At 39.6% G+C, this 27762-nt stretch overlaps 2 protein-coding genes across 2 annotated transcripts in view; both read left to right on the forward strand.

The window, feature by feature from the left end:
* The window catches only part of dner (delta/notch-like EGF repeat containing), a 45408-nt gene extending 30499 nt beyond the window's left edge, over positions 1-14909 (forward strand). The window contains exons 5-13 of the mRNA XM_035525579.1: positions 5044-5192; positions 5584-5737; positions 6291-6404; positions 11133-11363; positions 12274-12396; positions 12736-12846; positions 12927-13058; positions 13441-13687; positions 13880-14909. Of these exons, the coding sequence (XP_035381472.1) occupies positions 5044-5192; positions 5584-5737; positions 6291-6404; positions 11133-11363; positions 12274-12396; positions 12736-12846; positions 12927-13058; positions 13441-13687; positions 13880-13991 (1373 nt within the window). The 3' untranslated portion in view covers positions 13992-14909. The remainder of the gene's footprint in view (positions 1-5043; positions 5193-5583; positions 5738-6290; positions 6405-11132; positions 11364-12273; positions 12397-12735; positions 12847-12926; positions 13059-13440; positions 13688-13879) is intronic.
* Positions 14910-17006: 2097 nt separating this feature from the next.
* pid1 (phosphotyrosine interaction domain containing 1) overlaps positions 17007-27762 on the forward strand; it is a 19461-nt gene continuing 8705 nt past the window's right edge. The window contains exons 1-2 of the mRNA XM_027014493.2: positions 17007-17179; positions 25349-25495. Coding sequence (XP_026870294.2) covers positions 17150-17179; positions 25349-25495 — 177 coding nt within the window. The 5' untranslated portion in view covers positions 17007-17149. The remainder of the gene's footprint in view (positions 17180-25348; positions 25496-27762) is intronic.

Consider the following 27762-nt stretch of genomic DNA (forward strand, 5'->3'; position numbering starts at 1 on the left):
AGAGGATGGTGAAGGACCCTACCCATCCCAACAATAGGGTCTTCTCTTTGTTGAGGTCAGGGATATGCTTTCACTTCCTGAAGACCAAGACAGAGAGACTGAAGAGGAGCTTCTTCCTGCAGGCCATTTGGGTCTTGAATCAGGGCAACTGATGGAACTGCTGGGACCATTCTGTGTATGATGTATTAACATAAAACATAAAAAAACATTAACTTAAAAAAACTGTAAAAACTGTATATTGTAAATTGTAAAAACTGGAAATTGTATATTGTATATATGCATAGTATACATCCCCTCTTCATTCATCATAACATATTTATTTATTCATTAAACTGCATCCATTTCCTTGCATCTCTCCTCAGTCATGGACAGAGCAGTTACAAAAAGCATTTCACTGCCAGTTATACCATGTATGACTATGTACATGACAAATAAAATTTGAACTTTGAACTTTAAACGCAAAGACAGAGGTAATATGTTCAACACAACTGAGACAGGCACAGGAACAAACTAAACAGGCATGGTTACAGGTACTGGCAAGGGAACACTAATACCACAAGAAAGGCTAACAAGTTTCACCAAGGTAACATAAACAGGCATGGATGTATGGACAGGAACACAGAGAAAACCAGGAATAAGAGCAAGTGATACAGGAACTGAGGAAAGAGTAGAAGCAGAGTCTGGGGAAGTAATGGGGGCCTCAGGGGGCAGAGGAGTAAAAGAGGAAGCACCAAGCATAGACAAAGGATTCGTATGGATCCAGGAGGCCGACGGAGAGGCCTTAAGGTCACTGGCTTGCTGTGACGTGTAGCCAAAGGAGTCCTGTCTCACCTGCAGCAGCTATCATGGCCACAAGGGAGTCTCAGGGGTAACCATGGGGACAGACCTGGCACAAGGCACAGGGACAGGCCTGGCATGTTGCATGGGGACAGGGCTGGTTTGTGGCACGGGGACAGGCAGAGTGGCTTCATCCACTCCAGAAACAGGAACTGACAGGGCGACGATCCCCGGCGAAACAATGGGCCAAGAAGTACCAGGGGACCAGCTACTTCAGTCAACGGCAGGCCCAGGAGGTCCGCGGACATGGCTACGCTGGAGCTGCAGGGAGGTCTGGGTGCATGGCTTTGGTGATCAGCGGTGCTGCAGGGAGGTCTGGAGGCATGGCCTTGGTGGTCAGCGGTGCTTTAGGGAGGTCCGGATTCACAGTCAGTGACGGGTCCGGGAGCACAGCTACAGGAAGAGGCCTGATACAGGAAACAGGAACAGGTTAAATCAGGAGCAGGACGGGTGGCATCTTCTATGCTGGGAACAGGAGCAGGAACTGGATCAGGATGGGCAGCATCTCTCGTACCGGGGACAGGAGCTGGATCAGGACAGGCGGTGTCTCTCGCATCGGAGGCAGGGGCTGGATGGGCAGCGTCTTCCATGCCAGAGGCAGGGGCTGGCTGGCGGCATCTTCCATGCCAGAGGCAGGGGCTGGCTGGGTGACTGAGAGGGTAGTAGCTACAGGAGACTGGTTCAGTGGGGTTGCAGCAAATCTTGCTGTTAACAGCTGGAAGAACCCTTCCACTGTCCTTGCCTCTTGAGTTCTGTGCTGGAGTATTATTTCAGCCCACTCTAGTGCTTTACCCTGAAGAAATGTATTCGTAAACAACACTTAGCTAGTTCGGGGGGATTGGCGCAAGTCAGGTTCCCAAAGTATATGCGGCACTGCATAATAAATCTCCCAACTGACTTGTCCTCCCCATCATACTCACTTGGGGTTGCCATAAGTGAGGGCAAAACAAAAGGCTTCCCATCATTAAGTGCATTTTGTTTTTTCAGGGAAGACAGAGGTCCTGGGAGCAACACAATTTTCTTACCATGTTGTGTTTTGAATTCAGAATAACTTCATTTTAGAATTCCCCGAGGGGGATGAGGAGGATTAAAAGAATGAAAAGGAACAGGAACTATCATTGGAACATAAACCCCTGCCCATTATATTCCACCGGCAAATAGTGGAATTGGCTGATATGGAGAAATCCTACCAATTGCTGGAGAAGGCTGGATTGAAAGACAGTACAGAGGCACTAATCATGGCAGTACAGGAACAAGCTATGAAACAACATCAATAGAGTCAGGGATCTACAGACCAGACAGGACCCCAGATGCAGACTGTGCAAAGATGTCCCTGAAACAATGCAGCACATAACAGCAGGATGCAAGATGCTAGCAGGCAGAGCATACAGGGAACACCATAACCAAGAGGCTGGCAAAGTATACAGAAACATGTGTGCTGAGTATATGCTCAAAGTTCCAAGGCTGAAGTGGGATACACCCCCAAAGGTTGTGGAGAATGTCCATGTTAAGTTTCTGTGGGACACAGACAAAATGGTAATAGCTAACCAACCAGACCTAGTAGTAGTGAAAACTATCAACAAGACATAATAGTGCAAACAGCAGAAGACGGCCATATTGATAGCAATCTCTAATGAGAGTTACATCAGAAACAAGGAACATGAAAAGCTTGAGAAAAACCAAGGGCTGAGAAAAGAGCTTGAAAAGATGTGAAAGGTAAATGCAACAGTGGTTCCATTAGTAATCGGAGAACTAGGGGCTTTGACCCCCAAACAGGACTCTCAGGCTCCCAGGCCTCTGGTAGATAACTGGTCCAGCATGTCTGCCAGACAATGTGCAGTGAGCCTTTATGCCTCATGAGGCTGCTCCATATCATCTGGCATGTTCTTCCAAAATGCTGCCCCTCTCTAATAAGATGTGCTGCATCCTTAAGGTTGGTTGGTTATTCTGTAACAAGGTACGATGCAAGACACAGGCACGAGCCTTGGCATTTATTGGAAACACAAATGGACAAACATAACAAAAGTCAAACTCAAAGCTTTCAAAATGCTTAAATAGAACTCTCAAGGGATATAAACAAGAATGTTTTCCACAGTGCAGCTGTAAAGTATCCGGAGGATATGCAGGTGTCCAAGCAAAGGTGCATCACTTCTCTTAAAGGCATACAGAGTCAATAAACATTCTTAACTTCACAGGGACTTTGCCCTGATGTATGTTAACCACAATACTAATAATGATATATACACTAAACAATATACTTTGAAGTCAACCATACCACAGCTGTGTCCTTCAATCCAAAATGTCCTCAAAACAAATACCTAACTACCACTTCAGCCTTGTAAACAATTGACATTCAACCAAAAGTAACCCCTACAGCCAAACACTCCTCAGTCATACATTTCACATTCAGACAAACCTCAAACCTGAACAAACACCCCCAAAATGCCACACAACACCAAGTATATTGACTGCCAAATCCCTCAGACAAAACAATGCCCACAGCCTAATGCCCCACAACTAATCCCAAGAACCAAATATCTAATATCATCTATCCCTTCATTGAAAAGGCCTTACAGCCATAAATGTTTTAATACCCTAGCCATATATCCCCCACAGCAAAATGTACCCCAGCCTCAGCTGCTCCAGACATTTGCCCCAGGCACAAAAAACATTTTATGGTCATATATCACTCAACCAAAACTTGTCCCATTGCTAAATGCTCCTCGACTTCAAAAACTCCACCTCCAGTAGTTGTGTAACAAAACGTATCCTGCCTCAGCCAAATGGTCCTCTTCCCTAACTATCCCACAGCAAATGCCTCTCAACCTCAACTGCCCCATAGTCCCTTGTCAATCAACATAAAGAACCATCCTACAGTCATTGTTATACCCCTGAACCTATGAAAGCACAAAAATCAATCAAAACAGACAGTGAATAAAGTCTACAGCTATTTAAATATGTTTTGCCAGCTTTGGCAATCCAACCCAACATTTCATCACCAACCTACGCATCTACTTATGTTGGCTTGACAAAGTTTAAGGTGCTTCCAAGTCACTTCTGACTTTTCCACAGTCTTGGCTAACCTGCTGCACCTACTCTGGAATCTACCAGCTGTCATTAGACAAACTTTATGAGCAAGTGATATTAAATTAAACCTTAAAATATTTTAATCAGATGTATTTTATTGTGGATGTGTTTTGCTGATTGAGGATTGTGCTTAGTTATATCAGTATATTCCACTGAGTGTGAATGAGAGTGATGGATGGGGAAGTGATTGACAATTGTTCTCTCAAACAAATGCTGTCTCATTACTGGCTCCTCCCTACCAAACAAGATGGCCTATATATGGGCCATGTTGTAAGAATGAAATTGGGTTCCTTATGGGTCAGTGTTTTTAGTGCTTACTCTGATTTGTACTTGGTCTTGTTTAGCTTCTTTTGCCTTGTCTCTGTTAGCCTGTATCCCCCTGTTAGCTTAGTAGCCCTTAGGTTTTTGTGTTTATCCCTGTTCTTAGCCTGAGCGAGTTTGTTAACCTTGTGCTTGTGTACTCCCAGTTCCCCTGTGTATCCCATCAAGTTGTCTATTATTTGATAATATTGTTCTATTCTGAAATAACAACATTAAGTTATAACTAAACGGTGCACTAGTTAACTCTTTATAAATTCTTTATTTCTGTAAAATTGGATTGTGTTTACACATTAAACAAAGTGTTTGTGTTTGTATAAAAGCACTGTGCAAAATGTTAATTGAAATAAAATGAACTGAATTTATTTTTTTGTTTTGTTTTGTTATTGGTACTAAACTGATACCAATGTAATTTTGTGGCTCAATTTCAGACATTTAATCCAATATGAAAATAAATATTACAATAGTTTAAGAGCAACTGGCCTAGTCAGAGTCTAATTCCATGTCAAAAGATATTTTTTATTTGCTTCCATCACAGGTCCAGGTTTTATGAAGTCATGGACTCATGGACTTAGGCACATCATTTTATTTTCATATCATTTTTAGTATATTGGAGGTGTGCCACTGTTGAGCTTTTTCTCTCTAGCTCATTTTTAGTACTGATCTTTATGATATTCCCTTTTTTCTTTCCAATTCTTTGTTTGTTTGTTTGTGTGTGTGTGTGTGTGTGTGTGTGTGTGTGTGTGTGTGTGTGTGTGTGTGTGTGTGTGTGTGTGTGTGTGTGTGTGTGTGTGTGTGTAGCTGTGCTGCGCATTGGAAAACCGTCTGGACCACAGGTCACTGTCCGGCTGCACCTCAAAATGAAGCCCAGTGGCTGCATGGAGCCTGGTAGCACCTTTAGTAATCCACAATGCTCTGGGCGGGGGAAGTGCATCACAAAGCCCTCTGTGGTAAGAGTTCACAAAAACATTTTTAACTCACTCTTTTTCACGAGCCAACTGTAGGCTTTCTTGTACAACTGATTTTCAGGGACAGTAAAGGATGGAATACAGCAATATGTGATGTAAGCAAGAAAGAGAGAGCAAAAAGGAACTAAGAATAGATAAAGGGAACGATACAATTAATCATAGTAAGGAACTGCTCTGTACTGCAGAATCAGAGTTTGGGCTAAAGCTGGTGCTGGTGCTCAGACTGAATCCCACAGACACTTTGTGTGCAGTCTGACCCATAGCAATGATACTAATACAAAGAGTTACACTTCAGTGCCACAGGGTAAAGCAGGTAAAACTTTATGGTTTTTGCAGTAAGGGTGGTTACTGTGTGTTGTATATTGTGTTGCAGAGCACATTTTACTGTCAGTGTGAGGATAGATACACTGGAATCTTCTGTGAGGAGTTTGATGCATGTAATGTGAAGCCCTGTGAGAACAATGGCAACTGCACCGACCTCAGACAGGGAGACGAAAAGCACAACTACACTTGTACCTGCCCACCAGGTGTGTGTCTGCACACACTTGTATCTGCCCACTGTGTGTGTGTGTCTGTATACACCTTACCTCCCTGTATGTACTATATATGTGTGTCTGAGGGATATGTTTGATCAAGTAAAAACTGATATTATACTGTTGGATGACAGAAAGACTTGCTTGCCAGTTCAATGATCCTGACTTCCCAGAGGAAGCCAAATCACTTTTTTTTGGTAGGAGGTTTACTGGCATGATTGCGAGCTATGTCTTAGTATATTGTTAAGGCAGGTAAAAAGACTTTAAAAAACACACACGCACACACACTCTGGACCATATGTCAGATTGTGTCTAAAGAGTATTATGTGATGAACATGGTATTTTGACTGATTGTAGCTGCTTTATTAACACGAAAAGGATAGACTACAGTGGGTGGTTGGTGATAATTAGTTCTAAAGAATCGAATGACATTTGTTTGGATCTTTTGCTTTCAACAAGTATGATTTATATTCAGACAGTAAACTGATGGGTGTGTCGAGGGTTGTGTGTGCATGTTTCTATGTGCATGTTTTTTTTGTTGTTGCAGGATTTGAAGGAGAAACGTGTCAGACTGTGGTGGATCACTGTGCTTCAGAGCCCTGTAGGAATGGTGCCACCTGCACCAGTATGCTGGAAGGCCCCCACTGTTACTGTGCAGAGGGTAGACACATGCACATTCATATTCACATATACACTGTTTACTGTTACTGTCTAGAGGTTAGAAACACAGACACACACACAATAAACATGCCTATCCAGGCTTTCTGGGGGTTGACAATTTCCTTCACTCCAAAATCCCTGAAAATGAAACAGTGTGAAGTTTATACCATGTGGTTTTGGGCTTGCCCTGGTTTAGGTTCTGCCTCTGTTTCCTCTTGTCATTAACTGTGTCATCCTGTTGCCTATTTTAGTGTGCTCTCCTCTGTTCCAATTAATGCTCAAAACCCAAGTCTTCCCACTTGATCAAATGGTTCTGCGTAACCAGGCCACACTATCACCTGATACTGCACTCTCCCCGCTGGCTCAGGGTGACTAATAAAGGAGCAGGGAATGCAGTTGGGGTGTGAAGATTTTTCTTGGTTTGAATTGTTCATCTGAGTAAAGTGAATGCCCTCAGAATGTAAATGTTTTTTAAGAAAGCAAAATGCAGGAACAAGAGAAAGGTCAGTACACATTCCTAATTATCATTATCATTCTGTATTCAGAAATAGTAACACTTCAACATTTGCTGATGTAACGTGTGTTGGCCCGAGTGCCGCAGGGCGCGAAGCAGGACGCACAGACTTCCTCGACAGGGATGAACATTTAATAACATAAACGACAGCGACACTCACGCATTACAAACGATAAACATGAACAAGAAACGACTGACGTTAAACAAACACGAGACGCAAGGATACATCTAACATAAACACGTTACATTCAGACATTACATCTACAATGACCAACCATGCCGCACACCCTGACGTGAGTTTAAATACACACAGACAAAACGAGGTGCAGGTGTGGTTACAAACGAAAGTCCTTCTACTCCACGTGGCTGGCCGAACCACGTGACTCACGGGAGGCGAGCGTTCCGTGACAGCTGATAAACTGTTAAAGTACTAATTACGTATTATATTGTTTTAAAATAATTTATTAACTATGAAATGATTAAGTTCATTACTTTGTTAATATTGTAATGTCACAGACAGTAGCCAGACCCCCCTACAGATAAGATTGAATACAATAGGTTTATTGAGAGAGGGGTGTTCCAGAGCCGTGGGCAGTAGGCATCATTAACCAAAGTACAAAAAACAAATACATAGAAAGTAGGCAAATGGAGAAACCAAAAAAAAACAAAAACCCAAAAGTAGCCAAAAAGTAGCCGTCCAAACAAGCAACCAAACCAAATATGGCAAAGGCAAAAACAATGACCAGAAAACAAAACAGGATGGTACACAGGCAAGCAGGAACAGAAGACAACGCACACTATGCATGCACTAGACATGGCAATACCTCAGTACTTCACAATGAGAACAGGGAAACAGGCAGACTATAAAAGCAATGGTAGCAGAAAACTTGAATCGATAATCAATAATCATGGGAAGTTGAACGGGGAAGGGAGCTGCTATTGGTGGATCAGTGTCAAGTTGCTGGCATGCGAATGCTGGGAAACAGAGCACACGACAGATAATGAGTTGATGTAAGTTCTTGCAGGGAATGAGACAAATAGCAAATGACTAAAAATAAAAGGCATTGATCTTACCTATATAATTTTTTTTTCATTTAATGATACCACAGCTTAGACCTTTTAACTATATGTTTTTTAATTGATTAATTCATTGTACCACAGTGCTTAAAGTGCAAACACCCCATTACATAGTTATATTTACAACCAACAAGATAACATTTATTTACTAAGAAATTATTACTTTAAATTACATGGTTGCCATACTAAAACTGAAGTGGGGACCAGTCAATATTTATTTAGGATGGTTAAGACCAATAGCTTACTAAGATCAAAGAAACAATTTTATCATTTTTACTTACAGGTGTGTGTTACCAATATACTACATGTAAAATCAAAAGACAACCGATTATTACATAATACTTATGAATGGAATTAATAATTTTAAGAAATTTCCTGAAAACAGTAGTATTTATTTTATGACTTACTCCACCTTTAAGCTTATTTTTTAAAAGAATACTAAAGAAGGCAGCTGTCACGATCAGTCCCTCCCAGTATCCGTGTTCCGTGCTTTTCCCTGTCTTGTGTACCTGAGTTCCATTCTGTAGTTTCGTTTTCTCCGACCCACGTTTAATTTTCCACACCGGTCCCTCGTTTCGAGTCTTCTTAAGTTCATGTAATTAAACTCTGTCTTGAGACGTGTTTTTTTTTCTGTTCATTCTGTAACGTTGAGCGGTAGGGAGACGGACGCATGTGCGGAGAAGAGCGAGCTTTACTCAGGGAAAATCCAGAACCGTAGTCGTAGTCCAGGGTCAATGAGCCAACACGGAATGCACGGGGATACATGTATGATTACAAGACAAGGGCTAGGATAAATGAAGGCAAACGGGAAGCAGGCTAAAACAAGACGCTAGGAAACACGGAACACAAACCAACACAACCATAAGAAATAAACATACAACCATTCAAACACATTCGCAATCATCAATGAACAGCAAAAAAAAAAAAAAAAAAAAAAAAAAAAAAAAAAAAAAAAGGGGGGGGTGTTAAATACTTGAATTTAAGACTCGAAACGAGGGACAGGCGTGGAAAATTAAACGAGGATCGGAGAAAACGACACTACGGAATGGAACTCAGGAATTCAGGGGAAAAACACGGAAGCTGGGAGGAACTGATCGTGACAGCAGCTAAATATTCTTGATGGCAGACACTGAACGGATGCTCTGATTGTTTTAATTTAATCAGTAAATATCCCAGCAAGGTGGTCCTCCCTGTCAGTTAAACACTGAACTCACTTTTGATCACAGTAGTTTCTTTCAGTATAGATACATCATTATTCATTTATGAAAGGAATTAAAAATGTCAATATGCCAATAAACCAACTCCAAGGCAGCCACATGAAAATATTTGTATATTGTTTGTTTATGAAACACACCAGACGTTTTTCTGAGATGAACCATAACTTGATCTCAATCCTGAACTCAGGAGCAGATGAGTTCATTGCAGATGAGTTTGATGATCTGCATTTTGGATAAGTATCTATGATAAACCCTACATTACAGTATTACAGTATTTCTCTTAATGTTTTAGTGTTGCTCATACCTGTTTTTCAACTTTCTTTGGAGACTGGCTAACTGCTAATCCTAGTCCATGTCTGTCTAAAACTGTCTAATCCAATAAGGCAAACAGATCTGAAGGGGAACAAGCAAAAAGGGTAATCCAACAATACAGACAAGGATCAGAGTAACCAGAGAAAACATGAGATAATAATCCAAAATGCTCAGAAACGTTAGACAGGCAAATGAGACTTCACAAGGACTGAATGAACGTATGCAGAGACACAACAGGATAATGAGATAAAGGTGGGATTAATAATCTGGTGACTGGGAACGAACATGGGGGTTTATGGGTAACATAATGCTGAAACAATCCACAGATTGCGTCCAGTTGCATACTTGGATTGCAAAAATAACAATACATTTAAATGTCAGCCGTCCACAAAAAACATTTTGATTTCATATCACATAGTCCAATTATATTTTGTGCGTGCTATTAAATGTTTCCTACTAGCCAGCTAGCTAAGCAACAATGGTTCATAGCAAGATAGCCATTGTGAGCTAATTGGCTCCCTTGTACCATTCCTAGCTACCACATTAAGTAATCTAATTTAGATCTTGTCACCCAATAACTGAAAAAAAACCTTTGAGTTAAGTTATTAGCTAATGAAATTATGTTAGCTAGCTAGGATATATGTTAAAAAAGACATGTCACTGGCATTTAAGTGTCTTGGTGTCTTTACAGATTGTATAATAAGCTGAGCATCACTTATACTTTATATATATATATATATATATATAATGAGAGTAAGTGAGAGATTATGTAGCATGGAATGTTCATTATAAACTGTAACAAGTATAATGCTATAGCTATGGTTGAATCATTACTGGTTAATACTGGCAGATTTAATAGTCATCAGTTGCCATTATATTAGGCAAATGCATAAGCAAATGCTTATTTGTCTTTTTTTTTTTTTTTTACAATTACCCCTAAATTATAAATAAAATAAAATATACTGTTTTCCATTTAATCAGTAATAACCATAGTAGTAATTAGTGGCCCCTTTGAAATGTGTTCTGTCTGTTTAGATGAAAAGTTGCCTACTCTGTTCTTGATGCAGAAGCTAAATGAAAGAACAAAAGGGAGGAAGGAACACGCTCAATGCATGTGGGAGTAAAAGGAAGAAGGGCTTATCATTTGTGATGTGGATGCCCTCTAAAGGTTCTTTTAGACAGTCTGCCATCTGTTCTGTAAGACTGAAAAACATCTTGGATGCTTAGGGGGAACATCAAATTATAATTACAGAAGACAAGCTGACACTAACACAAACAAATCAATGAAAGACAAAGAGAATTCAGGTCCTTTTGTTTCCTTCCATTTTTATTGATATTAAAATACAGCCTTGTCCAAGGTTAGCTTCATCAGCCTAAAGTAGAGAAGCGCTGCTACAGGAAACAGTCTGAAACAGAGCCACAGGCCCGGGATATATTTCCCTGTTTCAGGGTAATATTTACGAAGCCTTCTGAGAAAGAGAGGCTTGCCAGGGTCTGTATGTTTCTGGGAACAGGGGCAAAAGCTCTGCCTTCACACATTCACGATTATTTTTTCTTTCTCTTGCTCTGTCTCTTTTACCTTCTCACTCCTGCCTTTCTCTCTGGACAGGTTATCAGGGCAGTCTCTGTGATGTGGTAGTGGACCCATGTGTATCTATTCCATGCCACAATAATGGCACATGTTCCTCGCACACTATGGGACGGGGCTTTACCTGCACCTGCCCAGCTGGTTTCACTGGTGCCACCTGTGATCAGCTGGTAGACTTCTGTGCCCTGAACCCATGTGCACATGGAGTCTGCCGTAGCGTGGGTACCAGCTACAGGTGCCTTTGTGTACCAGGTGAGGCTGTGCTCAAAGCTGATTTGAGACCAGTTTTGCTGCTGTTTTATTTGTGGGTTTTGGAATGTGAGAGTCCTTGTAGCACAGAAGGATACAAAAGAGACACAAAACAGCCATCATCAAAAACCCAAGTGTTGTTCTCAGCCTACTAGTTCTTGTGAACTGCAGTTCTGTGAGAGTGTGTCTGTGTGAGAGAACATCCCTCGCTCATTTTCTACACCCTGCCTGTTCTCTCTAGAGTCTGGTTGTCACGGCAACTACTGCCTGCATATTTAGACATCATAGCCTGCTAACTGTGACTGCACCAGCTGTTTAGCAAAACCCAACAAAATCCAACAGAATCTATTCATTCAAATTCACTATCCAATGGGATTGTCCTGTTCTACACTCAGACATGGACTGCTCTATTAATACCTAACTAACCCACTAGACTGAGTCATGGGAGGCCAACGTAATTAAACTTTTGTTAGCGATAATCTTAACACTTACACCAGTTAATAATGAAAATTTTATTTTACAAATATGATTTTACTATACCTCAAATCAGAATCATTGTCTGGCAGACTGCCTCACTGAATTCAACAAACATGCATAACACATTTGTTTGCGTTTGAGTTATTTGAACTGGCTTTAAGAAAAACATTTGAAATCACATAAAACACACACATACTCTCACACACACTTTTTTTACTCTGATATCTACAATGTGTGTTTTATCTTCACTACTGACACAACTGCTGTCTCTCTCCTTTGCCCTTGACCTTGTGGGGGAAAACTGATGGTAACCATTGAGAGATGACCTAGAGATTCAGAGAAACAATGCCACCCTGTGGTGGAAAAAGAGACTTGTCATAAGACAACATGCTCTTCATTCAAACATTCTCTCTTTCTCTGCCACATGCCCCCCCAGGTTACCATGGTTTGTATTGTGAAGAGGAATATAATGAATGCCTCTCCGCTCCATGTCAAAACCATGCCACATGCAGAGACCTCATCAATGCATATGAGTGTGTTTGCATGCCACAATACACAGGTGTGTATCTGTATGTCTTTTCCTGTATTTATCATAAGAAAACAGAGAGAAAGATTCAGACAGAGGTCCTTCATCAGCTTTGCTTGCACTTTTGCTAAAGAACCTCCATCCAAAAAGTTTCTCTGGAAACCATATGTACTACATTGCAATTTTTACTACCTCTACTTCTTGGAGTAAGCTGATACTACTTGTGTGTCAAAATAATTGTCTATAGAGAAGATCTGTCTGTGTCTCTGTGTGTGTGTGGGTGTGTGTGTGTGTGTGTGTGGGTGTGTGTGTGTGTGTGTGTGTGTGTGTGTGTATGTGCGCGGACATTTGTGGGTGGGGGTGGGTATTTAGGAAGACACTGTGAGATCTATAAAGACCCTTGTGTAAAGCTGCAGTGCCAGAATGGAGGTCATTGTGAGGAGAGGAGAAATGCAACTTGTATATGTTCTTCAGGATATGCTGGTAAGTAGATACACATGCATGTATGTCTGAGTGTTGGTGTGGATACCATAAATTTCTCACACACCTTGGTCTTTTTGCAGGGGTGAACTGTGAGGTAGACATTAATGAATGTGAGAGCAACCCTTGTCATCATGGAGGCACCTGCACTGACCGGTCCAATGGCTACACTTGTCACTGCCCTGCTGGGTGGGTGGGTGGCAACTGCGAGATCCGTAAGTTGCAGTTTAACCTTCAACTTCTTACCTTGCAGCTTGACCATATTGTACCATCTGCTACCGCCACCAGAATGTATTATTCACTTATTCATAACAGCCTTCTATGCATGTGTGAGTGGTAGTATTTGTAATGTTATTTGTGTGTGTGTGTGTGTGTTTGTGTGTGTGTGTGTGTGTGTGTGTGTGTGTGTACCTAGCCAGCTGTCTCTCTGCCCTGGTTTGTAATTAATCAGAGAGACCTAATCCTTAGAAGTATAAACTGGGCTGTGTTGGTGACTTGCACTGCTGTGATATTCATGGTATGTACTTTAGAACAGATTGCCATGCAGTTTTACACCCCCATGTTTCTTATGCCTCCTCCTTATGTCCTTGTGCCAAGACCTGCAGTGGAAAATGCCTCACCCGGTTGATTCTTTCACCAACATGCCTCGCCACTCCCTCTACATAATCATTGGTGCTCTGTGCGTGGCCTTCGTCCTCATGCTCATCATCCTCATTGTGGGGATCTGTCGTATCAGTCGTATCGAGTACCAGGCCTCATCTCGCCATGCCTACCAGGAGTTCTACAACTGCCGCAGCATTGACAGTGACTTCAGCAATGCTATTGCTTCCATACGCCATGCCAGGTATACTACACATACTTTAATGAAAACATTTGGTATACTGCACATGCAGGTGGAATATATGGCATATATCAGGTAATTATATAATTAAAACAGAACACACACAAATTTCTTGACATGACAGAAATAGTTTCACACAGTAGTTTACATGTTGTTATTAGGGTAGAAGCTTCTAGAATTCTCTGTCTCCTTCAGGTTTGGGAAGAAGTCCCGGCCAGCCATGTATGATGCCACTCCCATTGCCTATGAAGACTACAGCCCTGATGACAAACCACTGGTCACCCTAATTAAAACAAAAGATTTGTAAAGTACTGGATAAACGCACGCACGCACGCATGCAAAAAACATACACATACACTCACACATGCAATACTCAAATCCAGCCTTTCAAATTAGCTGGTGCCAACAATTAAGTATTTACCCTAGTAATGGTTTAGATACATTATAAAATCAAGAACACATAATTTAGATGAATTTTGGTATTTGATAGATATATTTTACCACTGAAATCCATAAAAGTATTTATTTCATATCAAGATGTACATGTTGCTTCGAATGAGTGTTTTATCAATTAATACCTGGAGTTAAATTTCCAATTTGCGGACACTATTGTTTGTTTGGAATTTCAGATTATATCTTACTGATTACAGAGGGGAGGCAGATTGTGTCAGGCAAGTTTTAATTGGGAGAGCAGCAGCAGTGTCAGTATTCCAGGATACTCATAGTTAAAAGTCTTAAGTACAGGCATGATAGGCTGTAACACAGATTAAAAAAGCAACTATAGGTTGCCTTATAAGTGGTGCATGGATAGTTGTGTTGATTACTGCATTCATTTCTGAAATCTTTTGGACAATGTTTGTTTATTTAGTGTTCTCTTTGAGTCCTGTGCCATAATATTGATGATAAAAGAGGATTAAATGCAAAAGTAATATTTGGTTGTTTCATTTCCCTGAATTCATGCACTATTAGCACTAATGTAGACTTAGTTTTAACAGTGCTGTGTAGTTCTAACTGACAAGAACATTAGTCTTGTTCCAATGTTTCCAGCAATCTTTTCTGTCTTTTCCTTAGACACCTAACTGACATAGCAGAGGGAAAAAATAGGGTTTAATTCAAAAACAATAGTAGATTAGTTAATGTAAATTATCTGAAAATAAATACCAACACAGGTTCTACAGACTACGGCTACATAGCTAATACCATAGCAGTGTTACTGTGTATATATATATATATATATATATATATATATATATATATATATATATATATTCTTCAGTAAAAAATAATTAAATGGGACTTCTTTTTGCAATGATCACCTTGTTGTGAGAGACCAGACAGACATATGAGAAAATTCAGTCCAATTTGCTGAATGTGCTCTCCTTCTGACTAAACTTAGTCATAGAGAGTGGCTCGTGGTAAAAGTATTATAACATGTCCAGAGGAGGATGCCTCCCCCTTTGAGTCCCCTTTGGTTCCTCTCAAAGTTTCTTCCTCATCCTCTATGTAGTTTTTCTTTGCCACTGTTGCCCTTGGCTTGCTCACTGGGGGCTTGGACTTGGACATTTGTAAAGCTGCTTTGTGACAACATCTGTTGTAAAAAGTGAAATATAAATATATTTGATTTGATTTTAACTTGATGACCAGTGGCCCTTCCAAATACAGAAGTGTGGTCTGAATGCTGTACAGTGAATGTACTTCATTTATGGAGGGTACCCTGTCTCTCTCTTTCAGTTAATCTCCTCTCTGTTAGCGAATGTATTGGTCCTCCCAAGGTCCTCTTTTCCACCCATCACACCCATAGTATCTTCTCTATTCTACTTTCACTTCCTCATCATCTTATCATCATTTTTTCTGTTTGTCATCTTTTTGCTGTTGTTCGTGTTGGTAAAGTTGGCTTTTAGAGCTGATCTGGGAGCAAGTTAACTGTTAATATGGTTAAGGTTAAAGGATATGAAAGGAACCTAGGTCAGCCCTGAAATCCTGCCTCTATCCAGAGCCCTGTTTCTATTAGATAAAGACAATAGTCATGTGGTTATATATGTGGGATTATGTATTAATAAAGGTTAATGTTTACGGAATTCCCTGTGACATGATTTCATTTTTTGACATTTTAAATTTAGTGGCATCTGTACAATTATGAAGATAATTTGACATGTTTCATTGCTGTGATTATGATTTGATTTGTTTACATTTTAAAGATTTTAAGACATCATACATTATGATTTAAAGACAATATAGGCATCTTTATGCATTTATTGACTTTTGATGTGTACACTAAAGCCAAAATCACTTTATTATTAACATCTGACTTGTACCTACATTCACTTTAAAATTTGCATCACTTAAATGTGACCTCTGTAGCTATTCAGGCTGTAATCATGCACAGTCACCATTCTTCAGTCATCATTTTCTAATCACTGATCATTGCTGACTGAATTTTATTTGGGTTGCAGAACGTTCTTAAAACAGCAATGTCACTGATATCATGGTAGCAGGGTAATGCATGTTTTGCTAGTAGAATTTTATCAGCCACAACAGTACTGTAGTTTTTATACATGTCAATGTCACTCCAATCAAATCCTTTATTTCCCCAAGGGAAATAAAAACAGGAACAAAATAAAAATTCATAAAATAGCATACACAAGTTATGGATTTATTTGTAAATTTAAAAGAGTCAAATATAGTAAAACTGCATTTAAATGACATTTATATGTATTATACAAGAGCTCCAGCACCACAGCATAAAATTATGCATTATTCTGCAAAAGAGTTAAGTGCTTCTCAAAGATGTCAGTTCTGCCTCACCCTTATAATTTTATCAGTTTTATCAGTTTTACCAGGCCATATAATCTACTGCTATGCTGAGAGTGGTTCAAAAATATTCAGCCAACAGTGGTAGTGTGCTCAGAAACTGATTTCTCATGAAGGACCAGAACAGCGGTATTAAAATCTACTCTCCAGTGTAGACCTTAATCTGTGGACTTAAAAACTGAGCAAATATTAACTAATCACTGGACAAAACGAGACTTTATCGCACATTGAGCGTGCCCACTGTTCGAATGACATCTGTGGTAAAGGGCGTCCTATGTTAATTTAGCTTCAAATTAAACATTCATTATATCTCTAATCACGCCATTTGATAAACGACAAGTCATTAGATAAAGAACAAGGTTACTAGATGCAATAAAGAATATCCTGTCTCAAAACGGTTCTGTCCCTCTACCGGACATGTCGAGAAAAGGACAACAAACAACGAGGAGGAGGAGATAAAAAGCTCCGCGTATTCTCGCAGGCGGAGCTTCGTCTTCGCGTACCATTGGAATTCACTGTCTGTTTTCTCGGGACTGCTGGAGGAGAGAAGAAGCGAAAAAGCGCCGCCAGCCAGCAAGCAGATGTTAGCTGGACCATACATCAGGCACAAACCAGCTGTTCAATTCACACGGAGAATCCCATTATTTCACTAAAATGTGGCAGCCTGCGTCAGAGCGATTGCAGGTAAGGATCTCTCTTCTCGCTGCCTGGCCACACTTATCGTTCGAAATGTTTAGGAGACTGTCGCGTATTTTGCTAGCTACAGTTCGGGACCCTGCAGACACAGAGATATCCTTTGATAGCTAGCGTAGTAGCTAGCTAACCAACAAGCTAACTGGCTATTTACTCAGTGGCTTAACGTTTTGTTTCTATTTGTGGTTTAGCTGCAAGTCAACCATTCGAGACTCTGAACCAGAGTATATGTTCTACAGCAGATAAAAATCCAAATGCATGGTTTTTGCTTCTTAATTCATCCGATGCTAATTTATATGGCAAAGACTTTCACATTTGCACTGCACTAACGCTATAACCTATCTGCGAATGGCACAACCACTTGGCCGTAGGATGGAGCGTTGGCCTTTGCTCAGTGAAGACTGCCTCAGATGCCTGTTGTGCGTAGAACTTGCTGCGCTGGCCTTGCGTTTTACTACAAACTGACCCCACATCTGGTGACAAGCTGTGCGTTTGGGCATTCCTAAGTGAAACGACGTATTTCTTGTAAATCTTTTGCGTTTACATTATATTTTTTCGAACCTAACTATGATTCCAATGAACAGGAAATAGTTGTCCAGCTGTTTTTCTACCTTGTGTAGAAGAACGACACGTATTTTAATCTCCCGGGGTGAGGGACAAACCGTTCAGTGCGGCTGGCTTCACGGCTTCACGTCTCCACTGGTTCTAATAATCTCCAGATGTTAAGAGCGCAGTTTGCCAAATGAACTTGCACAATCCCTCTCACAGAGCTTGGCAATGCGACAGAAGAACTGAATATCGTAGTAAACATTTTAAAGTACTGTTTTAGTTATGTGAGTCGAACTTATCATTTTCAGTTATGCGCAACGAAATAATAGCATTATCATGCGTTAATATACATTGTAGTCATAAAAAATCGACTTTTTAACTTGATATTACCCATAAAAATAATCAATGTATTATGTTTTATTTTCATAAATGTTTTAACTATATGATAAAATAGTTTTTAGTGTTTTCTTTATCAAGAAGAACTTTTAACTTTTATATCTGTAGTCCAACTTGTGTGTACCTTTGATAGTCTCTCCCTTTAACATTCATATGTAAAGACTCTATTCATGTCCAGGTCAAATGGTTTAGATTTCAATGCGATGTCTCCTTTAAAGTGTGAAAACTCTCACATGAAAATGTGTGTGTGTGTGGTAAGCTAGCCATATGTCAGTCTGTTCTTCTTTTGCCATGACTTAAGTAACTTCTTGTGAATTTTGTTCAAAGCAGCATGACTTCCAAATCCTAGTCAGGCTGGCACCAAGGAACTTAATGTTTTTGTGTTTGCACTGTTATAATGCCTTCCTCAGCTCACAAAGAGCTTTATGAGCTGAATCTTGTTTTAAGACAGGGACTGGGAGAATCGATTGGTTTCTGCTGTACTGATTCATACCACACTGAACTGTAGTTGTGATTCGAGATTCGAGACTTAAATCACAAGGTTCACCAGCTAATTTTCATCTACTTTCGTGATTTGGCCAGTCAAATTGTCACTTGGAGTCTAGTATTGCATTTTTAATATTTGCTTTTAATATGACCATATTTTTTATATGACTGCAGTAGGTAGTTTACCTTTAGTTTAGATTACCCTTAGTAGATTACCCTTATAAATTATATTAATGACTATTGCTATACTCTTAAATTAGTGACGATATTAATCAAAATATCATTCTGTTGCTTTCTGCCGTGCACCATTGCCACATAATTATTCTTTAATTGCTTTGCCTTCCTTCTAACCATTCTTGTAAGTACAAAAAGCAACAAAATAAAATGCTTATTGTCATGAACAATGATTATTATAACAGCGAGGAGGAACTGCTTTGTAGTGTCAGAAAACTTTAAATCAATAACTACTTTGTAACTACATGCATCAAAGCCATTTTTTCTTTAGCACTAGTTTTTTTCCCAGAATTAAGATTTACTAGCTTTTAATTCTCCTTCACTCTCCCTCTTAGATTGTTTATTGCCATAATTCTTTTTCTTGCCACTGTCTCCTTTTACTTGTTCACTGGGGGCTCAGACCCCGACATCTGTAAAGTTGCTTTGTGACAATGAATGCATTTACATGCACTTAATAATCTGATAACTGCAGAAATCTGATTTTGTGAGTAATCCAATCAATGCATTTACATGCTCTTGGGTGTTCAGATAATGGGAAAACTCTGGGTTTACATGAGTCAGGATATAATTGGATTTCTACTTTGCAACTAGCTAGTACTCCCAAGGAATGATGTGACTTTTGTAAACCTGGACCCTCTTTACCAGCAAAAGGATCTTTGTTTTTTATGGTTACTAATGGTCACCCATGGTTACTAATTGTACACAATTCAAATTCTTTATTTGCTCAAGCATGTTCTGCTTCTCCCCAGAAATGTTTGATAGCCATTTCGCGGGCATTGCTTTTAATTCTGCTAACTGCTCCCGGGACAGCTCCAGTTACGTTTGCGTGCATACACAGACTAAAAAATCCTAAGGAAATCAGAGTTTACATGCTCTCAGAAATCAGATTACTGAGCTAAAAATTCAGGTCTCTTTAATTGATTTATGATTTCTAGGCCACACTCTGATCTAAGAAATCAGAGTATGCTGTTTACATGACCACTTGAATAATAAGTTGACTGGAGAAATCTGTTTATTAAGTGCATGTAAACGCACTTGTTGCCAGTTGTAAAAAAAGAGCTACATCAATAAATTTGACTTGACTTGGTACTGTAGTCAAGTCACATGCCCTTTCTCTTCTAGACTTGGATATTATGAATGAATGTGAAATAAATGTAGTTCAATGTGTGTTATTTTCTCTTCACATCTGTAAACAGTGTTCTCTTTGGAACTAGATTTTACTCATGAATGAATGATATCTTTACATGAACTCTCTCAACTCAGCTTTCAGATCAGAAGCATCACTTGGAATGTGGCTTTCTAACCAAACCACATATGAAAGTGTTACTGTGAGTTTTAAGAAATCAATTCAGTCATTTTTTTTATACCACACTAATGCATCTGTGTTATGTTAGCTGATGGCATTTTCTATTTCTTGAGGGGCTAGTATTGGTTAGCCTGAGATTTCCCGTTGTTGGACAGTCCCTTTTTTGAATGACATAATTTGACAGAATGGTTTGAGTGTTTAGGGCTGCAGTGATCGGTTTGAGTGTCCAGTACTACTGTATGATTGGTTTGAGTGTTCAGGGCTCTAGTATGATTGATGTATGTTCTGAGGGCTGCAGCATGATTGGTGTTTTCGCAAACAAAGTAAGATTGGTAGTCTGGGCTCACTTCTGTTTGGCTTGAGTGCTCATGGATGCAGTATGACTAATTTGAGTGTTTAGGGCTGTATTCTAAGGTTGCGAGTGTTCATAGATGCTGTATGATTAGTTTGATTGTTCAGGGCTGCAATATGACTGCTTTGAGTGTTTAGTGCTACAGTATATTTACACTCCGGATGGAATTTGGTCAGTGGTTGGGGAATTTTATTGGTTGTTTAGAGTGCGACAGTGTGTGTGAGTGAGTGTTTATGTGTACATGTGTGAGATCAAGAGCGTTTCTGACTGTGACATTACTACACTTCCAAAAACAGTACAGTGTGCTGACACTTATGAAGTCTGAGAAACTGGTACTTTTTTGTGATAAGGATAAAGGGATACACATACAAGGACTAAAAATACATAGACTGCATTGATGTTTAAGTTGTGTGAGTTATGCTTGGGTATTTTGGTTTGTGTTGACGTATTGTGTATGTAGTGGCAGTTTACAGTCTGTGTTAGTACTATGTAACTGGAGCAGTACAGATGATGCTCATGCAGGTCTTTACTATTGATTTATTGAAAATGAGGCTTGAACCAACCTTCTCATAACACAACCACTATAAGGCACATTGGCACACCATATTATGTGATCAGGAAGCAAAAACACATACACAGATTTTTTCACAGTTTCTCTGAATGCATGCTTGCTTTGTCTGTGGTGTGGCTACCATGACAACCAGCAGTATCTCTCTATAGTGTGTTGCCATGGTGATGATCAGTACTGATGTCAGCACTGGTAACTGTCCTTTGCCTTTGTCTTTTTTTCTCCTGGTTTTTCAACTTATTTTTTCAACCCTAGCATCCACTGTCCACTGAATTAATTGTCCTTTGTGTTAGGCAAGGGTTTGTATGTATGACTATATGGCTGTCTGCCTATGAATAAGTGTTAAGTAAGTCATGAGCAAGCTCTTCCTGATTAGCTTATATGTGGAAAAATGGTAGTAAGTAAGTGTGTGGCCTCCACTCTTCTTCGCCTGGGTTTCTCCTTACTACTCAACCACTACCCTTTTATATGTTGGTCTTGATTATTTTCTCCCTGGTAAATCTGCTATCTCAGCAGATTTCTGGTTTTACAGCAGAGCTGTGGATGAAGTATGATGGTCTCATGACCAGAGGCAGTCTGCAAAGTTTTCTTTTTCTTATACTGGATGGACCAAGGTTGTATTGAGTTCAGTGTAGTGAGTAACTTTTAAGTTCACGAGATGACAGGAGGAATGTCACTCCTTATCCAATATGATTTCATATTTTCATATACTTTTATATTTTAGGCAGAAATTCACATCATTATAAACTTTCAAGAGACTTCAGCCAAGTTAATCTTTTACCATTTTATAAAGTAAGTTAGAAAAAAAAATCAGTTTAACTAAAAAGTCATAAACACTTTAGGATTAAAATGCTGTGAGGCTATGAGAAATTAGCTATTACCTTAAATTATATAACAATGTACAATATAGACCTTTTTTTGTGATTCTAAACAGGTGAAATTTTGTGGGAGGAGCTCATAAATATTTCATGTAGTAAGGCTAATGTAGCTTGGGCTAATACAGTAAAGCATCTATCTGTTTAATAGCTTGCAACTATAAACATCTGTATTTTGCCACAAAGAATGGCTATTAAAATGAAGTTCCTTAAAATTGAATTTGTTTTTCCATTCCTATTCTAGCTTCCAACAGCACAAGACATTTTTGTCATAATTCTGTGGATCTCGTCCATTTCTCTTCACTTGTTTCTGCTGTTTTTCTGCTAGTTGTCAGTGACGTAACCATGACATCTACTCCAAATTCTATCTATGGATAAAATATTATGGCAGTGAAAGTAGGATCTATTGTAAGATTAACTATAGGGTTAATAAATTAAAAAAAAGAAAAAAAGAGTGAAATAAAGAATAAAGTAAAGAATGAAATGAAGAGCCAAATAAAAAAGAAGAAAAGAAATAACGAAATGAATAAAATAAGGAAGGAAAGAAAGAATGAAAGAGCAAATAAATGAACTTTATTGGGGAAATTGCAGGTATAACACAGCATGTAATTTACCTTCAATAGCTACACCTTAGGGCTGTAGGGCTGTATGGATTATGACTGTGAGGTTGTAAGGCTAGAAGACTGTAGAGCTTTGGGGGCTGCACTTATTTGTGTGTTGGCAAGCAGAAGCTTGGTTTAGCAGTAGTCTGTCATTTGTTGGAGTTTTTTGAAAGCCAGAATTGCTGCCTTCACTTTTGTATAACCACTGTAAAATGTACATACCCTCTCCCATCCAATAACAGTACAGCACGACCTACATACCCAAGCCTTATGGAAGTTTATCAAGTGCAACATTAATGTTTGCAAAACAAACACAGTCCCAGGGAATCCTCCTTGCAAATACAGACACACTCTTCCAAGCTTGATCATTTTAGGCACATCACATTGTCCAAGGTGATGGGTAGTGTTGTACTGGGAGTTAGGGCTTTAACACAGCTGACCTCATACAAGCTAAAGTTTGCAATGTAGCTTCACCAGGCTGCTGTACAGTAAAGCACATCTTAATGAACTCAGTATAATGAAATACAGTGTCCTGTCACCAAATATGATCACTTAGGTTTGGGGGGGTTTTTTGCATTTTTTATTTTTATTTTTTGCATTTTTCAAGAAAGCGTATATAATTTGTTTACTAGCAATATGAAGCATTTGTGAAGGATAATTACTTAGGTTTAGTTTTTTTGCAAGTAGGTTTAGCTAATTTCATTTCAATTTTGGTATTTCTTAGCATCCCTACTAAAATTCACATCATCTTATGCTCAGCACTCACATGTGCGTGCATGTTACATGGTTAACGTTCTCTCTCTCTCTGTCTCTCTTGCTCTCTCACTGTCTCTCTTAGGAATGTACATAGAGATTGTTTGTGATGCGTTAAACCCATCATGGTTAGATACACATATGCATGCTCCCTCTGCCAACTACAGGATGAGTCAACTGCAGGATGTTACCACACATTTTGTAAATGGTTCACTGATCATCAAATTTATTTTGAGAATTTCATACTACTCACATGCACACTATGCACAAATGTTTCCACATCCACACAGAACTAAATGGGTGACTCTTTGTTCTATGAGCCACAGATGTGTTTATGTATGTGTCCATCTGTATCTAGGTGTGTATGACTTTAGTATATGTCTGTGTGTCCCTGTTTATTTGAAACTCAGACCATGTATTTATTTGATTGGATTCTTTCACTCTTGCACTCGCACTCACGTATACACACACATACAAACACACATGTGCACACACACACACACACACACACACATACGTGGTGCATCCTTTCAGGTACTGCTTAGTTAGGGCCAGGAGAGTGTAAGGATGGAGGGCAGTGTCCTTGTGTGAAAGTTCAGGGCACAGTCACTTTCACCATTCCCTATTCATTTTGGCCCATAAACTGAAGATGGGGTCAGATTTCTCTTTCTCTCTTTCACTCTCATTCACACACACACACACACACACACACACACACACACACACACACACACACACACACACACACACACACACACACACACACAGACACACACACACACACTTCTTCTCCAGTCTTTGTTGGTAGCCTCCCAACTCATCTCTTGCCCTGTTCTATTGATTATGTTGGAAAATGGTGTGTAGGAGCAGATTGTTTTATATCCTGTAAGAGAATACAAATGAAACTTAGGAAAAATATTATACAGCTATATTCCACCACCTTGCCCTCCCACAGAGAGGTGTACAAACTCTTTTACACACACAGGCACATGAAAAAAAACCACTCATTCCTTTTCTCCTTTTATGCAACACCCCCCCACCCTCCGCCCAAGTAAGTAAGTTGCTGACTTAGGGCTCAGCTCATGTTTATTCCAACCCATGAACTTCCTGTTGGTAGCTGTTGGTTCCTCTCTTTCATTCCCCTGTTCCCCTTCTTTCTTCTTTTCCTTCTCTTTATTTTATCCTCTTACTTTTTTGCTTCATGAAGAGGCCTCTATCTGTGTTCTAGCTGAAACTTTCCCCTTTTTATAATGGAAATGCTTGAAATAAGTTTCTGTTTTCTCAGTCCTGGATAGTACCAGTCCTGCCTAAGCACTTCTTATAGAGAATGTGAAGGACCCTTGTTGGTATTTACAGAACCTTTTTTGTTCCAACAAAAGAGGATAAAAGGTATTTGCTTGGAGGTTTTTGTCAAGCACCTTACTGTTTTAAAAAGTAATAAATATGTTGTTGTAAGTATTGTGTAATACAGTCAAAAATACGCAGTGTAAATTGTGTATGTGTGTGTGTGTGTGTGCGTGCGTGTGTGTGTTTGAGAGAGAGCATTGCAATAGTGACTGTACTATTTTCTAGACTTTTCTCTTCTAAGGTTTTTCGTATTGCAGGCCAGTAGAAAGAGAGCTGCTGTGGAATTTTTTAGAATCCCAATTGGCCTCCTGGAAGAACTTTTACTGGCATCTGTGCTTATTCAGGAGCTGATTCATATGTCTGAACAGTGTGTAAAGTTACACAGGGTTCTTTTACACGTACATTAGACTGGATTGCAAAAATAGTGTTTGGTAAGTGACTGAGGCAAGAGCAAAGAACAGCTTCAGTGGTGAAGTGGTACAAGCTGTTCATGCAACATCTTACAGGTCACCATCTCTCATCCTCTCATAAACTCTTCATGACACTGCATGCCTATGTATGTGCATGTGCATGTGTGATAAAGGTCTTGGGATTTCAGAAACTGTCAGACAAAAAATCTGAGTGACCCTCTGTCTTTACCCCCAATCTCTCTCTCTATAACTCTCCCTCCTAAATTTGTCTCTTTCTCTCAGCATTTTCAGAACATGCTGAAGACCAAACTCAATGTCCTGACACTCCGTAAGGACCCACTGCCCACGGTGATCTTCCATGAGCCAGAGGCCATTGAGCTGTGCTCTACAACACCTCTCATGAAAACTCGCACACAGTCTGGGTACAAGGTAGGGAAACTCATCCTGGAAACCAGCAGAATCTGATAAGCTATAACTTGATTTGTTGTAGTGCTGACGTTATTTTAGACTAGTGCTAAACTCTGAAAGACAGCAAAAAGACTTGTACACCAATTTTTGAAACTACCTTTTCATAATAAGAAAACTTCATAATGCCACATCTCTAAACCTCAATCACTTTTTGGATCAATTTTAAATTTCCCCCCTTTAGGGTACATCTTTGATCATATGGATACTTGTTTAAGTTAAACACACTTGATTACGTATGTGTGGGTATGTATGAACTCATTATCTGAGAATTAGATGTATTACTTTTAGATGAAACTTCAACCAGCCACTATGCTTTAAACACACATGAACACACGCATGCACACATGCAGAATTGTAAGAAAAATTATGGGAATGGGTAATGGTAAGTGTGGCTTATTTCAATAAACAAAATCCTTGTCTGGTGTCAGTGGTAGCCTGGTGGTTAAGGTGTGTGATTTCTCCTCACATAGTTGCCAGTTCAAGCCCTGCCACTGTTGGGCCCTTGACCAAAGCCCTTAACTCTCAAGCTATATATGTATACTGTCTAACCTAAGTATAAAAATTTATTTATAATAACAAATTATGAAAGCAGGAGAGAATGAGAGAGAACTAATCATCTGTGTGGCTCTCATTATGTAACTACTCACCCAAGCCAGTCTCTATGCTGTTTCCATGGAGACTGGCCATATTGTGTGTATATGTGTAGATGATGGCCAGTCAGATCCCATAGAAGTTTAGATATACACAAAACAGTAGAGTTAGAGCCTACTATTGTTCCTCTTCTCACAGCAACACTGAAGCAGGCCAACCACAGTTCTTAACTAGTGCACCATTTTTTTGCAAAAACATCTACTAAAGAAGAGAAACATTGCAGCCACCTCAACTGACAGCAGCACTTAATGTTTTAGCTGCAGTTCAACATCTGAGTGTGTGGTGACAGTGAAGGTAGATTAGCTATTATCAGTGAACACAGTTTTCTGTCAGCCATGGCTGTTATGGTTTCAAAAAAGGTGTTACTATAGGTGTTATAGGAACCAGGGAAACCACTCCTGATTGGTTTAGTCCTGATCCATTCTAAAATGTGATGTCTAATTCTATTAGATTACCACTGTTAATGTGTTATGAAAATTACTTTTGTCCATAGAGAAACATACACTCACCAGCCACTTCTGAACATTGCTTTTAGTTTCATTTTATAGGTGTACAGTATAACCATCCCATGCACAATTGTCATGCACAATTTCTGTTATCCATCCTCTAGCCCTTCATTTATAGTCTGTTTCTTACCACATTCTGGATATTTTTGGGTAGATGACCACTCTTAACTGACATGTGTGCCACGGACCTGTGTAAAAACCCCAGCAACAGTTAATGCCAGTCCAGCACCACTATCCTGCTAGTACCATGTCAGTGGTAATGCTGTGTTGAGAGTAGTGCACTAACCAAATAATATCTGGTCAACAGAAGGCAGGACACTGGATTAGATAAAAATTGGACTGTATACTGGACTGTACGCAAAGTGAGACTGAGTGTGTGTGGGCGCACACACACTATGGTCAAAGTTTAAGAACATTTACACCCACATTGTTTTGAAATCAGTGTTGTGTGATGTCTTATGTATGATGGTCCACCACCCAAATAATAACAGGTCAGTGGTTCTGACTCATGATGAGGGTTGTTGACAAATTGTGCTTGGCAGTCTACACTTATAAAGTGCACATATAAGATAGGAGTAGTAACTCAGTTCAGAAACACATGGATAGACAAACACACACACACACACACACACACACAAACATAAAAGGTAGTGTTTAGGTAGTCCTACGGTATCTGTATCATGTGGTTGCTGCTGTCTCGTATTTGTATTTGTGTGTGAGTGTGTGTGTGTGTGGGGGGGGGGGTGGGAGGGTGTCCATGTACCAGTCATGCTTCTTGTAATGTGCATGTGTGTTTGTGTGTTTTCACATTTGGTTGTTTTTGCATGTGATTTTTCCCTGGTTCATCAGATAATTTGAGATGATATGGGTCGTGGGAATCCAGTGGTGGATTGCGAAACAACAGATTTTCATTTTGTGTGTGTGTGTTTTAGTTGTCTGTACATGAATCAATTCAGAATTGTAGGGGGTTATGTAATTGCTCTTCTTTTAATCATTGATAGATTTTAATTTAGGTTAGCACTGCAACTCTGGCTACAGCCGTTTTGACTGCCACACTGTCTTGCCCATCTC

The sequence above is a fragment of the Electrophorus electricus genome, chromosome 4, assembly GCF_013358815.1.
Source record: "Electrophorus electricus isolate fEleEle1 chromosome 4, fEleEle1.pri, whole genome shotgun sequence".
In the NCBI taxonomy this organism is placed as follows: domain Eukaryota; kingdom Metazoa; phylum Chordata; class Actinopteri; order Gymnotiformes; family Gymnotidae; genus Electrophorus; species Electrophorus electricus.